We start from the raw sequence: 16120 nt of genomic DNA, 5'->3' as shown, positions 1-16120 counted from the left end.
GGCAAGAAGTGTATATTGCGAGTAATTGCGATACAATTTTTAATTGACTGAGAGCACGAATAGAAATACAAATTATATTACATATTTAAAACTTTGATAATCTAAATAAAGAGCTAAATCAGCATAAACCATGTCTATATTTGTGGGAAAATAATTTTTATAAATGTTTAAAAATTACAACTGTCCCACAGTTGTGCGGTCATTTCTACCACACCAAACAATTTTGACTTTGAAGTTTGAAGAGCATGCTTGAGATAAATTATGAAACAAGTGATTTTTGAAGAAATCAGACAATTCAAAAGTAAAGAGTACAATAACTTGTACGCAAATAGTACTTTGATTGGATGTCATTTTCAGTTTTACCAAATTACGCAAAAAGTGTGAAAATATATTTTAATTGCGTGTTTAGGGTAAAGTGTTTGCTTGACAAAGGAAACACTGGGGGCAGTGGTGGCAGTTACTGACCAGAAGGTCAGGGGTTCAAGCCCCAGCACCACCAAGATGCCACTGTTGGGCCCTTGAGTAAGGCACTTAACTCCAGGTTGTTCCGGGGGGGGGGGATTGTCCCTGTAATAAGTGCACTGTAAATCGCTTTGGATAAAAGCGTCTGCCAAATGTAAAGGAGGTATCCATTTTATTTAAAAACGTTTTCCATCAGCGTCATATCCACCACAGAACTCCACTAAATACTAAAATTTGAGATTTAGAATTTTGATAAAAAAAATATAAAAAATGACATAAATCTCCCGTGATTCATGTACATACACTGTTGGACATTTGTAGCAGACATATTAGAGAAACTCGTTTTTAACGAGACTTTACTTTCTACAAATCCCAGTGCAAAAAGTGCCCGAAGTGTAAGAAACAACTATATATAAAGATAAAACCAACAATATCCTTTTCAGGGGATATTTAAGGGTTTTATAGAGGGTATATTGTTTAATAAGCCTACATTTTATTTGGTATATTGTCATAATCAGAATGAGCTTTATTGCCAAGTGTTCTCACATACAAGGACATTTTTGGTGATAGGAGAAACAAGTGCACGCAAAACATTACAGTGAGACACAGAATATAAAACAAGGTGAGTATAAATAGACATACAAATAATAGAACATTTAACAGAATAGTGTATGAACATGTGCCAGTGGTAATGTATGTGCAAGGTAAGGGTATGTACATTTATTGAATTAAATATGTGAATTTACATATGTATATGCAGAGTATTCCACTACAGATTACAGAATACATGCTGTAAAATGTAATTTGTAATGTATTCAGTTAGATTACTCAGAAACATATTCAAAATACTTTGGATTAATTCTTCAGCACTGGTAGATTTTTTTCACTTGTTTTGACTATAAAATCTCTGCCAGTACAGTAAGACAACATACACATGTTAAAAATACATTCTCTGAAAAACCTAAATATCTTATGCAGTGTTGTTTCTAAAACAAGATAAATCAAACTGATCTTGTTTTAAGGATTTTTCGATATTTTTACAGGAACACAACACAACAATTATTATCAAGAATATGATTTTTGCCCTAATATCAAAGATCTTACAAGAAAAAAAGAAATTATGATCCAACGTGAATTGTCTTGATAAAATAATATGATCGTGTCTGGAAACATGTGAATGTAAAATGGCTAGTAATAGCATTTTAGCTTAGCGTAAAGCTAACAATTTACACATGGTTTATTTCTATTTCTTCTGCTCCAAACTTACTTCAAACTTACTTCTCTGTCTGCTCGTATGAATGTAACACATCATAAGAAAGTGTTTCACCACTGTTCAAATGCACTTTAGATCACATAATTTATATGTATAAATGTTTTCCATCTGAAAGGACTAAATATTAAATGAAACAAATGACAATAAAATGCAAAGTAATCTCTTCAGTAATCAGAATACTTTTTGAATGTAACTGTATTCTAATTAGCAATGATTTAAATTGTAACTGTAGTGGAATACAGTAACTTATATTTTGTATTTTAAATACGTAATCCCGTTACATGTATTCCATTACTCCCCAACCCCATGTACTGTAGCAAGATATGTATTTACATTATTGCACTATGAGGAGTCCTGAGGCAGTTTTAATGTTCGTGTGCAAAATGGCCTGAGGGTAAAAAACTGTTGTTGTGCTCCAGGAGGAGTAACTTTTTATTTCAAGCCGAATACTGAAATAGTTGCATGTAGGCTACATGTGTTCTCTGTCTTGTTCTTATCTTCAAAAGCATAATTTCAATGTCACTCACTGTGAAATGTAAACGCTGAATAGATCTAATGACGTAAAGCACTTTAAAACAATAAGAGGGAGTGCTTCAATCTCTTTGTGAGCTTTTCTTTGACTTCCTCCTCACTCCTTCTATCAATTGCTGCCGCCCACACACACACACACACACGAGCACCTGGGGACAGAACAAACACTGGGGCTCCCCGCACGCCGCGTGCTAGTGAGGTAGTGTTCCTAACAGGCAAGAAGTACAGGCCCTCCTGTGTCGCGGGGAGGAACAGCTGCTCACGGTCTGCCCGCTTTCTCTCACAGGTGTCTGTCTGAAGTTGTAACACCGTCCTCTTAAGGGAGGACAAAAATAAAGAGTCTTTCTCTCTCCTGGAGGTTAGGTCACAGCTGCCGATCAACTCACGTTGCTCTGTTATCAGGTGTCACTGCGTCAGTTGGCACAGCTCATCATGACTCATTGAGTGTGACTCACGTGGCTGTAATCACACTAAACCTGGGATAAGGCCATGCCAGTGCACCTATATCTGGTGCCATATCGAGTGTATACAATAATTCCAGAAAGCAAGCTGGCAGAAATTGTGGTAGTTACTGCTCATTTTTGCTGTTCACTGTGTTCAGAAAGCAGAAATCATGCACAACCACAAGTCGCTGTGTACTTTCAGTTCAGTTTGAGATGCTACCAAAAACGAATGCCTTCCTCCTCCACTAGAGTTAGCCAAGTTTTACCCGTAGAGAATTTGTTCGGTCCAACCAATATTTATGCTCCCATTATGAGAGTAAAGGCAGCAAAACTAGGAAATTATATAAATGGCTGTATGGGAGTTATATAGTGACTAAAATGTCAAACAAATCAAAACTACCTTATATTTTAGCTTCTTACTTTGCCAACTTCATGAGGAGCCACATAGGATGAATTTTAAAGGATTATTCCAGGTTCAGTACAACTTAAGCTTAGTCAACAGCATGTGTGGCATAATGTTGTTTACCACAAAAAGTTATTTTGACTTGCCCTCCATTTCTTAAAAAACAAAAGCAAAAATCTGGGTTACAGTGAGGCACTTACAATGGAAGTGAATGGGGCCAATCCATAAATGTAAAAATATTCACTGTTTCAAAAGTATAGCCACAAAACATAAACAATATGCATGTTAACGTGATTTTAGTGTCATAAAATTGCTTGCTGAAATGTTCTTGCCTTGACAACAAACCCTAAAACGACTGCAAAAATGACAATTTAACTTGACAGCTTAAATAATACAAAAGTTTTAATAGAAGTGCTTTTATAACATTATAAGCTACACAGTTCTGTCTTTAAACACTCCAAAAATAGGCCCCATTCACCGCCATTGTAAGCGCCTCACTGTAACATTGACTTTTGCTTATTTTAAAGGAAAGGAAGGATGAGCTGAAGTAAATTTTTGTGGCAATCAACATGTTGTCACAAATACTGTCGATTGAACTTAACTTGTGTTGAACCCGGAATATTCCTTTAAATAGTATTGTAGAAGTTGCCGTGTATGCTGCACACTTGTGGGCTGCTTTTCCGTCACTCTCCAGTCCAACTTATTTGATTTAAATCTAATAATTAAGGATGGGTGTACTAATCCAAATGTATCGATACTTCCAATACTGATATGGTATCAAGGGGATCGATACTGACACAAAAATATCAATGGAAAATGTTTTTAATAAACTAGTGATTTTACTATTTATTTACCAAGAAAATTATTGCATTTCATAAGTATACAAGCAAATAATTTCTTATGATTGGATCTATTTCTCCTTCTGCTGATTTTAACATGCAGAAATCAGTCTTGAAATTATATTGAAATTAAAATCTGTTAAAAGTTTGTGTCTGTGTTAATGCAAAACACAATTGTCTGATAAAGTACATTTTCGGCTTTCATATTAAATAAAAATGATCGCTTTTTAATATAATGTTAAATGGCTAAAATGACCCATTTTATCCTCATGAGAAAAAAAAAATCTATTTAAAGGGACAGTTCACCCAAAAATAAAAATTCTATCAAAACTTCCTCACCTTCATGCCATCCCAGATGTGTATGACTTTCTATCTCCTGCTGAACACAAACACACACACATACAAAATAAAAAAAGAAGAATATTTCAGCACTTTAGGTCCATACAGTGCAAGTGAATGGTGACCAGCACTTTGATAGTCTAAATAGCACATAAAGGCAGCACAGAAATAATCCACATAACTTCTTCTGAAACGATATAATAGGTGTGGGTGAGAAACAGAAAAAAGTCATTTTTTACAATAAATTCTCCTCCTGTCTAGTAGGTGGTGATATGCAAAAATAATGTGAATTGCCAAAAACAAACGAAGAATGTGAAAGAGAAAATTAAAGTGGAGATTTATAGTAAAAAATGACTTAAATATTGATCTGTTTCTCACCCACACCTATCATATCTCTTCTGAAGACATGGATTTCCACTGAAGTCATATGGATTCATTTTATGCTGCCTTTATTTGTTTTTTTGAGTTAAAAGTTCTGGTCACCATTGACTTGCAGTGTATGGACCTACAGAGCTGAGATATTCATCTAAAAATCTTTGTTTGTGTTCAGCAGAAGAAAGAAAATCAAACATATCTGTGATGCATGAGGGTGAGTAAATTATGACAGAATTTTCATTTTTGGGTGAACGATCCCTTTAATAGAGCTATCAGTATTGGTATTTATATCAGCAATATTGGCCTTGATAGAACTAGAAAACATGTTACTGCTCTCTCATTCATGTGGGCTGAACCGAAATACTTCTGTGAGACGTTCTTTAAATTTCTGCTATTCTTAAAGTGACAGTACCGTTTTAGTGCTTGTTATATGAATTAATGGAAACTCAGTTACTTAATCAAATCAAGGGAAATATACATCCAGTCAGGTGCGTTCAAACTTTTGACTGGTACTATATATATTGAAGGAAATAGCTATAAAGCCAACTTCTGTGTACGCTTTTGCACATGCCGTGACATTCAAAGTACACTCTTTTGACCATGATGCCATATGTATGCGTTCAATGTGTGTGCAATAGGACTGCTTTGTGAAACTCTTCAGTACAGTTAATGCCAAATGCGGCAATGACATGTACTGATGAGGACTTTCCACTTGTCTAGCAAAACTTGGTTGCATGTGGACAGTATTGTGCACGTGTACTGTGCTGCTGACATAATTTGCGTTATGCACACGCAGAAAACCAAAGTATACTTTGGCCACAGAGAGAGTCTTCCTGACACCCCCCCCAACTATGTGTGACTTGGCCTGCGTAAAGCCTCTTGTGAGCGATAAACAGAAGGTGCTGCACTCTAAATGTCCCTCGCATTACCTTCTGTCCAGGCGTCGAAGACAGATGTACCACGAGAGTTCATGTGCCTCACACATTCCCATTTTTGACTGTGCCTGCAGTCGTCCTCCCAAATGACCTTATATGTGCAAGGCCTCTGAGAGCCTGCAGAGTGGGGGAGAAACACGTATCCACACCATGCAAGACATGCCGCTGTCTCACTTTTGCTTTGTGGTTGTTAGAAGGCCAGACTCAGCCTTGGGTAGACTTAGCCATCTAATAACGTCTCATTTTTCTGCTTGCTATGCATCTCACAGAACTTGATTGGGAGTGTTTATTACATCTTTTTGCTTACCTGGATAAGGATAGCCGCCGCAGCCTGTCTCTGACGTGCTTACGGTTAAGACAGGTCTTCCTGGACCCTCAGTTGTGGATGCTTCTCCACTTCAGGTCTCCTTGTGAGCTAAGGAGGGATAACTTTGTTTTGGGCCCTTCGCTGAGGTACCTGGCCATATGTTGGCACTCCAGTTGGGTCAAAGTGTGCAACACTGAGAACTGGATGAAGACCACGTTCCAGAGGGAGCTATGCAGCAAGCACAAGAGAATTGTCAGTGACTTCCTGGAGAGTGTGTGCCACATGTGAGTGTTTCTATTTGTCTAGGCTTCAACATCATGTCACTGGTTTGATCTTGAACAGGTAAATGTGTTCCCCTGATGAATTTTATGTCAAAATAACAGATCAAGTTACGTTAATGAAACCCACATATACTTTTGTTATTATAGGAATAGTTCAGCCAAAAATGTAAATTCTGTCATCACTTACACTTCTGTCATCACTTACACACTCTTTTGTTGTTCCCGTATGACATTCGTTCCTCAGTGCAACAGAAAAAGAAGCATTTTGAAGAATGTTCATGCTGCTCTTTTCCATACATTAAAAGCAGCAGTGACTAGGGGCTGTCAAGTTCCAAAAATCTAGGGATGGATCGGCTGCCGATATTTACGGGCCAATTAAACTGACCAAAAGAAACAATCTGCATATTGGTAATAAGCACGATAATGCAATATGAAAAACCGATAGTTCATTTAATTCATTAGTGACACTTTGAAAAACTCAAATGCACAATCCAGAAATAATAATAGGTATTATGTAACCTAATATGTAGGTTTGGCACTCCTAAGAACATGTAATATTAATGTCTCATTGTCATATTGCAGAAAAATGGCATAAACAAACGTGACAGTTGTGAAAGCGGGACTGAGGGAACCCATCCAATAAGCTTCTAACCAGATTATGTTTTTAAGGTTAATGCTCTGAGATCTAAATCAACAAAACCGACCTCCCTACCCTAAACCTTAAACCTAAACTAACCGATGGTGTCAAAAAGCCATCTGTGAGATGAAAAACGCAATTGCCGAAGCAACCGCGTAATTTTTTGGTGCATCTATGACACTTTCCCTCCGTGCTCTTCGGGATTTTCATCCTGGTCGTTTGCATCGAAAATGCAACGCTTTATCAGTTCACCTACTGTGCAATTCAATCATATTTGAAAACGCTTGTAAATGTAGTTTGTTATCTAATGCAAACGCTAAAATGTGTAGCCTTACAAGTCATGCGCTATAGTAAAAGTGTTTTAATGTCAAAAGATAGTATTGTGTCGGGAACAAGTTGAAAAGTAAGTGTTTATGAACTGCCGTCACTTGTGATTTGTATGAAAGGGAATAAAAGTAATTGTTGTTTTAGCACCTCTATTGTTTATTTTGCCTGGAAACTGTCGTGATACATACAATGAGCCATTTAAAAACCCTTTTCATGAGAGATTTTGGTCACATACTCCTCCACCCAAACCTCCTGCATGTATGCTTTGCCACGAGCATCTGAAGAATGATTATACCCCTGCCACTCACACACTCGTTGCATAGGTGTCTTAGAAGTGACACAGCAAACAACTCATTTCACAGCTTCGGTTGTGGGTTGAGAAGAAATACATTAGGACAGAACATTTGACAATCAGAAACATCTATGCCTCGGATGAACATGCATGCATTAGGACGAGCAAGCCATGCGTGTATCCAAGATATTTTTTGAGCCACAGACGTCAATAAGAGGAAGCTTGAAATTACTTCAGTGTGAGCCGTTCTCATCTAGTCATTCAACTCCTCCAGCTCTGACTAATGCAAATCTGCTTAAACCTTCATCCCTTAAAATTTCATTAGAAACACATTTTTGCTCCAAGGAAGGAAGTCATTTGAGTTTTCATTGATAGATGCGGCTTGCGTTCTATGTGTGTGGAAGCTGGGAATGTCATCCTCTTCAAGTTTTGAGTGACATGAGGTCTGCAGAGTAGCATGCAGTGTAGAGTTGAAATACCCTGTGGAGTTTTTAGGGCAGATCTGCAAAGCTTCTCCAAGGCAGCCAAATAATAAAGGGAGACATGATGGAGCTCTGTGGTTTCTCCCGCTGCTGTTTTGCACTTTAAACTCACTTACGAAAGAAAAATCTGTTTGATTTGGCAGGATACTCTTACAAAAGTTTCTTTGTAGCACCTTAGAATGGAACAAGTTTGATCTAAAAAAGAATATATGGGCACAAATATTTCCCCAATTGCCCAAACAAATACTTCTCACTTAAATCAATTCAAATCAATTTTACAAATACGTATTTATCAAGTTCTTGAATTAATTTTCATCAAAATATTTGTGAATGTTTTTACATTAATTATGGCTCGTTAAATCTGCATTTGCAAATCGTCATGTGTGTGGATCACTTTGGATTGTGTGTGGATTTTCCTGACAGGATTCGATTCCCAAATTTGCAAAAAACAAAAAAATGTAGGAAGTCCTCTTTAGCCAATCACATTGAGCTTTTAATCCACCAATCACAATACACCTTGCTGAACTCTTGTGTATATCATTTCCCTGTTACCATAGTTACTCATTTATTCCTATGAGAACAACAGGGAGAAATATCCGATGGATTTGGCTATTTTAACAGCCAAAACATGACGAAAATCGGTTGTGTAGTTGTTTTCACTTCAGACATCCCTGTTATTTTTAATTTGACAACCTTATTATGAGGAACCTTTTATTCTACAATTCTTAATTCTTTAGAAAACCATCTAGGTGCAATTGTGTAAATTTTTTCAAGCTTAATATGTAGAGACTTGTTAAGAGACTTATGTAGAGAAGTTAACAATTTGTAGGGTTAATTCACTTAAAAATTAAAACACTGTAGTTTAAAACATTAAAAGTTTAAATTAAATTAGCGCCTGGAAAAATCATTTTTAGGCATAGTAATGTGATTCTATGACATCAGGTTGCCATATAGACAATTTGTGAAATCTATACAGTAAAAATGGTTCTTGAGGGCTCTCAAGAGGGGTTTTGGAGGTTAAAAAAGTTATTGATATTACTTAAAATGTTCTTCAGATCATCTTTTTGTTTTTGCATTCTTTTAAACAACAGTACACAGATGGTTTCCCCCAATTTGTTCTGGAACTAAATACATTTCTAATGTATTAGGCACTTAAACCCTTTTTGGTTCTTATAGAAACCTTAATTTCTATGAGTGAATGGCACCTTTGGAGATCAAGACTTCTAGACCACAGAAAATTGAAGCAACATAAGAGGAAATGGGTGTACAGTTTTAAATAAAGTACTTGGTATTGCATTGCAGGTTCTGCAGATCAGTGTATTAATTATTGGGTTCTTTAAAGCACCAGTAGAAAATAACTAGAGAATAAGTTCTTTGTTGAACTTAAAAATGTTCTCCAATGGCATCTTTCGATAAAGCTCTTTGTGGTTCTACATGAATCCTTTAGCTGTAAGAGTGAAGGACAAATGTGGAGACCAGTGCTTCTTGACGAAAGAAAATTGGAGCGATACAAGATTAAATAAGAAAGAGGCAGAAAGAAATTTGAAAAAAGATCCTATAGTTGAAGTTCCTCCCTTGATTTGCAGTAGCAGGTGGAGCCTACAATCAGTTCTTTGTTGATGAGGGTGGAATGCACATGTGCGTGGCAGTCACTGTGCACTGTGTGCACACGTGTGTCTCGCTCACTCGCCTATAAAAATACACTCACTGACGCCATTGTGGCGATGCATTTCAACTGCAAAGGAAAATTTATAAAACACTATGTGCCTGGGGAAGAGAGTCTCAGATGGTGTCTTTAAGTTCTAGGGATCTAGTTTAATCTTTTCAAATAAAACGTTCTTTCTGGAGGTTCCAGTTCAGAAATGCTGGTGAGCACAATATCCTGAAACATCACACTCATAACAACTTCACTCGTTTCATCTCCTTTGGCTTCATAACAAAGAAACGAATGACCTAAGAGTTTGTTACGGATATTGTCCATGCTGAATATTTCCATCTCAAAATAGACGATTAAAAAAAAGGAAAGAAAAAATAAAGAGTGCAACTACATCTGACCACAGTTATCTGCTGTGCCAGACCTTTTCTGTTGACGTCCCTGGCATAGAGTGGTCATTAGAGCTGCTTCAGGGAAAATAAATCTCTAGACCCAGTGTTCAGTCCCAGACACACCCTTGAAAACGTGCCCAGTGTGACATTAGTCATTTGAAATTGTCTATGTGTAGTGTGTTCATGGACTAATTTGATCAACATCAAGATTTTAGGTCTAAATGCACTGTATAAGGGAAAGTGTACATCTTTAATCCTGTCACTGGTAGCTGTTCCTAGTAAATAAATACAATAAATAAAAGGTGTCCCTGAATATGTAGGTGTTCCTAATAAAGTGGTCGATGAGTGTATATTGAATGTCATCAATAGGCTGAAAAGGCACATTTTTGTAGCCATTATGCCCAATCCTTATACAACATCAAATAATCTGCATGCCTAATAATGATGAAATTAGCAAAATGCAGTTTAAAATAGTTCTAGATTGAGTAAAGCATGTCACATCGCAGGCCGTGCAAACTTCCTAAAAGTATTTCGTCAAATACCCATAGAAAGACTATTCATCAATGTGACAAATCTATGATCTCAAAGGAAAGGCATTGAACTGAATTCCTGGCAATTACTAGCAGCTACTTTAAAATTAAGTAACAGTAAGTTGGCATTTGTACATTAGCCATGTGTGGGATGTTTACAGAAGCCACACCAATGCAGAGAAACCTTTGTGATTTTGCCCTATGGAAAATATTAGTTGGGTTTGCGTCCCCACACCCAGCCACATTCTCAGAAGCCAAGTAAAATAAGACTTACTTAAATCTTTGTTAGCATTTCATTACAAAAAAAAAATTGCTTGTATAAGTCTGCATAAAAAACATCTGCACGAGGGGAGGGCGGAGCTATGAGAGGAGGGTGTGCTTATGTAACCGGGGTGATGCGGCACATATATCAACTGTGTTTACTTACACAAAAGCTCCTCCCACTAAAAAACAATGGCTGAAATGAGCTCCAGCAGAAACTATCAAAGCCAACCAATCCCTGAATCGCACTCATCCTTCCTCTCCTGTTGATCCCTTTATCAGACTGTCTACTCTGTGTCATCAGTGGCTGTCTGGGATAATAAAAGCAGAGGCACGTGTCCTGTAAGATCCGCACCATGGCCAGGGTTATTGGGACAGTAACCATAACACTTACAGGCAGCTGGAATGTGCCGGTCTCACATGTGGTTAAGTGGTAAGATTATGTAAGTCTTTATATAATCTGAATCAGTAAACTTGAATGACATCTCAAAGCTGTGTGTGTGTGTGTGTGAGTGTTTGTGACCCTGTACGAGTCCACCAGCAGGCTGCAGCGCACCCTGCGTGGCACGGAAGGTCGACTCGCCAGTAGCCGGTACACAAAGTTCATGTAGTAGTGGAATAGTAAATGGCTCAGCTTTCAGCCAGTGCTGTTTAGCAAGAGCACCAGCTGTGTTAGTATAGGCAAAAACAGCTGATACAGCAAATGTTTTTGTCATGCTATGCTTAGTCTAATGTTGTATGCCAAATGCCTGGGGGGACACTTAGGATTATAATTACATAAATAGCCTGTGTTGTCACCGGTATCCTATTTCAGTAGGGGAGACTGGGGCTAGTTGTCACTCTTTTTACTCATGTGTGCATATTTATTAAGGTAAGTTCATTGTTCAGGGTAAGAATTTAATTTCTGCATAGGCACACATACATAAAAAAAGTACAAAATATTGTACAAAAATATTAAACTATTGTTTTGGCCAGCATAATTGTAATTTTAAAATTTTATAACATTTAAAACCCAAGTGAAAATTTGCCCCGACCTGATGCGTTTGAATTATACTTTTGTCCTGAGAACACAGTTCTTTCTTTTGGTTAAATCTACCTTCATTATATAGCTGACCCTTTTCTGAATGTATATCAGTGTGGTTTTATTGTGTTCTCTTGTTCACACAACAGCTACAGCAAAAATATCTTACAATTTTAGTTTGAAGGATTGAATTTGCAAAACTTATTCTAATTTAAGAGGGTTTTTGATTCTAGGTGTTTGAAACCATCAAACAAAGCCATTGCTAAAAAAACACACACATCTTTGTAATTGGACTCAAACCCTCATCGTTACTAAGATATAGCCCTTTTGACAACTTCCCCGTGAGTCGACTAGCCCCGATCTCCCCATTCTATTTTTCGAATACATGTAATTTTCTGTCTATTAACAGCATTGGCTTGGATCAGAAATGTTTATTATACAATGTCTGTCACTTGAACCTTCCTTTGAGTAATACAAAACATTCATAATGCAGTGAACAGCACAAATAAGTGTGTTTTACACAAATTGTAAACAAAGTAATCTCTGAATGAATGTTTTGCAATGATAACACATGCAATTCATGTCCTATTTCTCAGTGTCTAATCACAACAATGTTTACTAGATCATCCATGTAGATGCACAGCGACAACATCGCACAAACCTCAATAATAGTGACAACCACCAAACACAATAGTATGAAGACGAGCTCTGAATGATAACCACATGATGAACAACTTCAAGTAAAATATATTGTGATTTGAACTGCGATATAATAAAAAACTAGTCAAAAAATGTTGTAGCCTATTTTTAAGATTTATGCATTTCAAATTTAAGTGAAACAAATTTCACTTAGCATTCAGAAATTATTCAGACTGATTAATTATTTTTTTCACATTTTGTTATGTTGCAGCCTTATGCTAAAATGCTTTCAATATTTTTTTTTCTTCACATCAATCTACACTTCATACCCCATTATGTCAAAGCAAAACCAGATTTTGGATAACTTTGCAAATTAATTAAAAAGAAATCAACTGAGATTGACATAAGAATTCAGGCCCTTAACTGGCAGCGACTACAGCCTCAAGTCTTTTTGAGTATGATGCTTTGCACACCTGGATTAGGGGATTTTCTGCCATCCTTCTCTGCAGATTTTCTGTAGAGTTATCAAAAATCTGGTTTTTGCTTTGTCATAATGAAGTATGGAGTGTAGATTGATGTGAAAATTAAAATACAATAATTTAAAGCATTTTAGCACAAGTAAATTGTCTGCACTTAATAATCACACACCAATCGTGGCAGAGCTGCCATGCAAGGCGCTAGCCTGCCATTAAGAGCAACTTGGGGTTCAGTGTCTTGCCCAAGGCACTTCTGCATATGGAGTCATGTTGGCCGGGAATCGAACCGCCAACCCTGCAATTATCAGCCAACCTGCCCTTCCACCTGAGCTACAGCCGCCCTTAAAGTTAGGAAAAGGATAAGGCTGCAACATAACCAAACGTTAAAAAATTAATCTGTCTGAATACTTTCTGAATGCACTGTAAATTGATTTATGTAATTTAACAAAATGTTATTTATAACATTTTTAATATTTAGTTTTACATTTTATTTTATTCAAGATTATGCAATTCAACATTAAAGAATTTTGCTATGAAATTGAAATGTGTAAATCCAAAAATAATATTTTGAGTATTACCTTTTGACCAAAATTAGATAATGTTTTGCCCATGCTCTCTTAAAATGAACCTAACTCAGACCTTTTTCACAACAGACAAAAATAAACAAACATATAAATGAAACAGTGAAACAAAGAGAAAAAACTCTGTTTCTGGTTGTAGCAGAGTTCACGACATCTGTATGATGTGCTACTCATTTTAAAATGTTCTCCTCCTCTTTCCAAAAATACCATGGGATATTTAATTTTTATATTAGCTTGTAGCAGCCAAACATATTTGGAAATAAGCTCAATTGAAATTAAAGGGAGTCTGGAGCACTTTAAATATAATGAGCTCTGCGCACATAAGCAAATGGAACCAAACTCGGAGCACATCTGTTACTCTGAGCACAAGATAAAGTTGTGGAGCACAGAACCACTCTGAAAACACTGTAATAATGCACTAACACAATAAAAACTGGACAGAGGAGTGCACATAAACTTTGAAGCGAGCAGCACATGCAGAGTATTTATTTATTTACTTAAATCGCAGCCCTTTGCAGTTTCAAAATCACAATTTTCTATCTTATTTTGATTAATTGTGCAAGACAGACAGACGGACAGACAGACAGATAGATAGATAGATAGATAGATAGATAGATAGATAGATAGATAGATAGATAGATAGATAGATAGATAGATAGATAGATAGATAGATAGATAGATAGATAGATAGATAGATACTTTAGATGGACGGACGGACGGACGGACGGACGGACGGACGGACGGACGGACAGACAGACAGAGAGACAGATAGACAGACAGATAGATAGATAGATAGATAGATAGATAGATAGATAGATAGATGGATAGATAGATAGATAGATAGATAGATAGATAGATAGATAGATAGATAGATAGATAGATAGATAGATAGATAGATAGATAGATAGATAGATAGATAGATAGATAGCCTTAAAAACCTCATCTGTTTGGGAGAAAATGTTAGCGCCACACAGTACAAATGCATTAACTCAGAACTTCCGCGATACATGTAAGTGAACACGTAATATCATTATGCAAAAATGTTGCTACTGTCACGTTATTTTCATAAGATCAGGCTGAAACAAATATGTAGTGCATGTTGCACCTCTCATGAATTATACTTGTTTATTAACATCTAATAATTGTGCTTCTTTTAACTTTAGGTGTCCAAATTTACTTACCCTCACTCTGTCTGGATACGGCCACATTACAGACCACAATATCATTAACCTGCTACAGAGCTGCAGGGGACTACGCAGCCTCAGTCTAGAGAACTGCGCACGAGTGACGGACTCCATCCTGCAGGCAGTGGTGGACCATGGTTGCAATCTCACAGAGGTGAGGGTGGACTTCTGCCGCAACATGACCCAGGCAGGGATTGATAAGGTCAGGGAGAAACGGCCAGAGGTGCATCTGAGCGCACTACACAGTGCAGATATGATTCCAGACAGCAAACCTGAGGAGAAGATGCAGACCAGGAGAACTCTGCAGAAGTTTTTGATCTTCTCCTGAGATCCTAAGGAAAGAAGTTTACACAGACCTAAAAACCTAAAACCTAAAAAAATACCTTTTTTTTGTTGTTTTTATTATATTACACTTGTGGGTTTCTTTTATACTGTAATTTCTTATTTTATAATTTGTAATGTTTCCATGCTTAAAACACTTTAAGGAGTAGTGATCCTTAAAGGTAAAGTGTGCCATTTCTGCACCAAATGGACTTAAAATAATGAATGTTTTTAAAACAGGTTTACTGAAAACTGCCCCATCTGTCATTGGTCAGACAAACAAATAGTCCAAACACATGCCAATTCAAACAAACAAGCAATGTTTTGATAGTGTCACCAAGCCACAGTATTTACAGATTTCAGAGATATCAATCTACAAATGGCTTACTTATAATTTTGTCTTCATATTAAGCTGGGATAGGAGAAAGTATTTTTACTTTGAAAACACCCACATCACCTTTAAATATAGAATTATTTGGAATACCATAATCTCAAAAGTTTTCATTCTAAAGTCATTGTTCCATGTTCATATTCAGTCTTCCAAATTTTGAATCTTTTGTTTAAGCAGTAAATTTACACCTGTAAATGATTCCTTAACGAATCACCATTACTCTTTTTTTTGTTCCTTCACTGTCATGAGTTTGTTTGTTTGTTAGTTTGTTTGACTCCAGTGATGACTCTTTGGTTATGTAAACAGTACAAAGACTAATGAAGTATTTAACATGCAGGGCAATGGCCCAATCAATCAATTCCAACCAAATTTGATAATAAAACATTTGTGGACCCTGTGTATTTATTAAAACCACAGCTTGTTTTGGTTGCATAATCTAATGTTAGCTCTGGAACTGCTCAAAGTTGATTTGGTTATTCACATTGTGAGTATTGGAAATCTTTCCAGTGATGCAAAAAGAATACTTGGCCCATTACAAGTTTACAGCATCCCTTGATGACCAAATTTAAGCAATATGGTACAAGATGTCATGCCATATTTTGAAAATAGTAACAGCAAAAGGAGATTGTTAAGCATGTTGTTTGGCATTTATTAATTCATTATTATCTTGATCTTTTTTATATAAAATGTATAGTTTTAGTCTCAGATGCTGATTGGTCAATAAAGCAGACCAGTTGCGCTAAA

General features: G+C 36.6%; 1 protein-coding gene across 1 annotated transcript; it reads left to right on the top strand.

The window, feature by feature from the left end:
- The first annotated feature begins 5734 nt into the window (after positions 1 to 5734).
- LOC127638555 (F-box and leucine-rich protein 22-like) lies at positions 5735 to 16120 on the top strand. The gene is made up of 2 exons (XM_052120131.1): positions 5735 to 6191; positions 14644 to 16120. The coding sequence occupies exons 1-2, from the start codon at positions 5857 to 5859 to the stop codon at positions 14990 to 14992; spliced, it is 684 nt and encodes a 227-aa protein (XP_051976091.1). The 5' UTR covers positions 5735 to 5856; the 3' UTR covers positions 14993 to 16120.

Source organism: Xyrauchen texanus, chromosome 46 (assembly GCF_025860055.1).
Source record: "Xyrauchen texanus isolate HMW12.3.18 chromosome 46, RBS_HiC_50CHRs, whole genome shotgun sequence".
In the NCBI taxonomy this organism is placed as follows: domain Eukaryota; kingdom Metazoa; phylum Chordata; class Actinopteri; order Cypriniformes; family Catostomidae; genus Xyrauchen; species Xyrauchen texanus.
The sequence above is the reverse complement of the archived record's forward strand: the minus strand, read 5'-3'. Positions and strand labels throughout refer to the sequence as shown.

Coding starts and splice junctions, on each gene's coding strand:
- LOC127638555 (XM_052120131.1), top strand. CDS start 5,857: ATGCATCTCACAGAACTTGATTGGGAGTGTTTATTACATCTTTTTGCT. Junction 6,192..14,643: donor CTGGAGAGTGTGTGCCACAT/GTGAGTGTTTCT, acceptor TTTTAACTTTAG/GTGTCCAAATTTACTTACCC.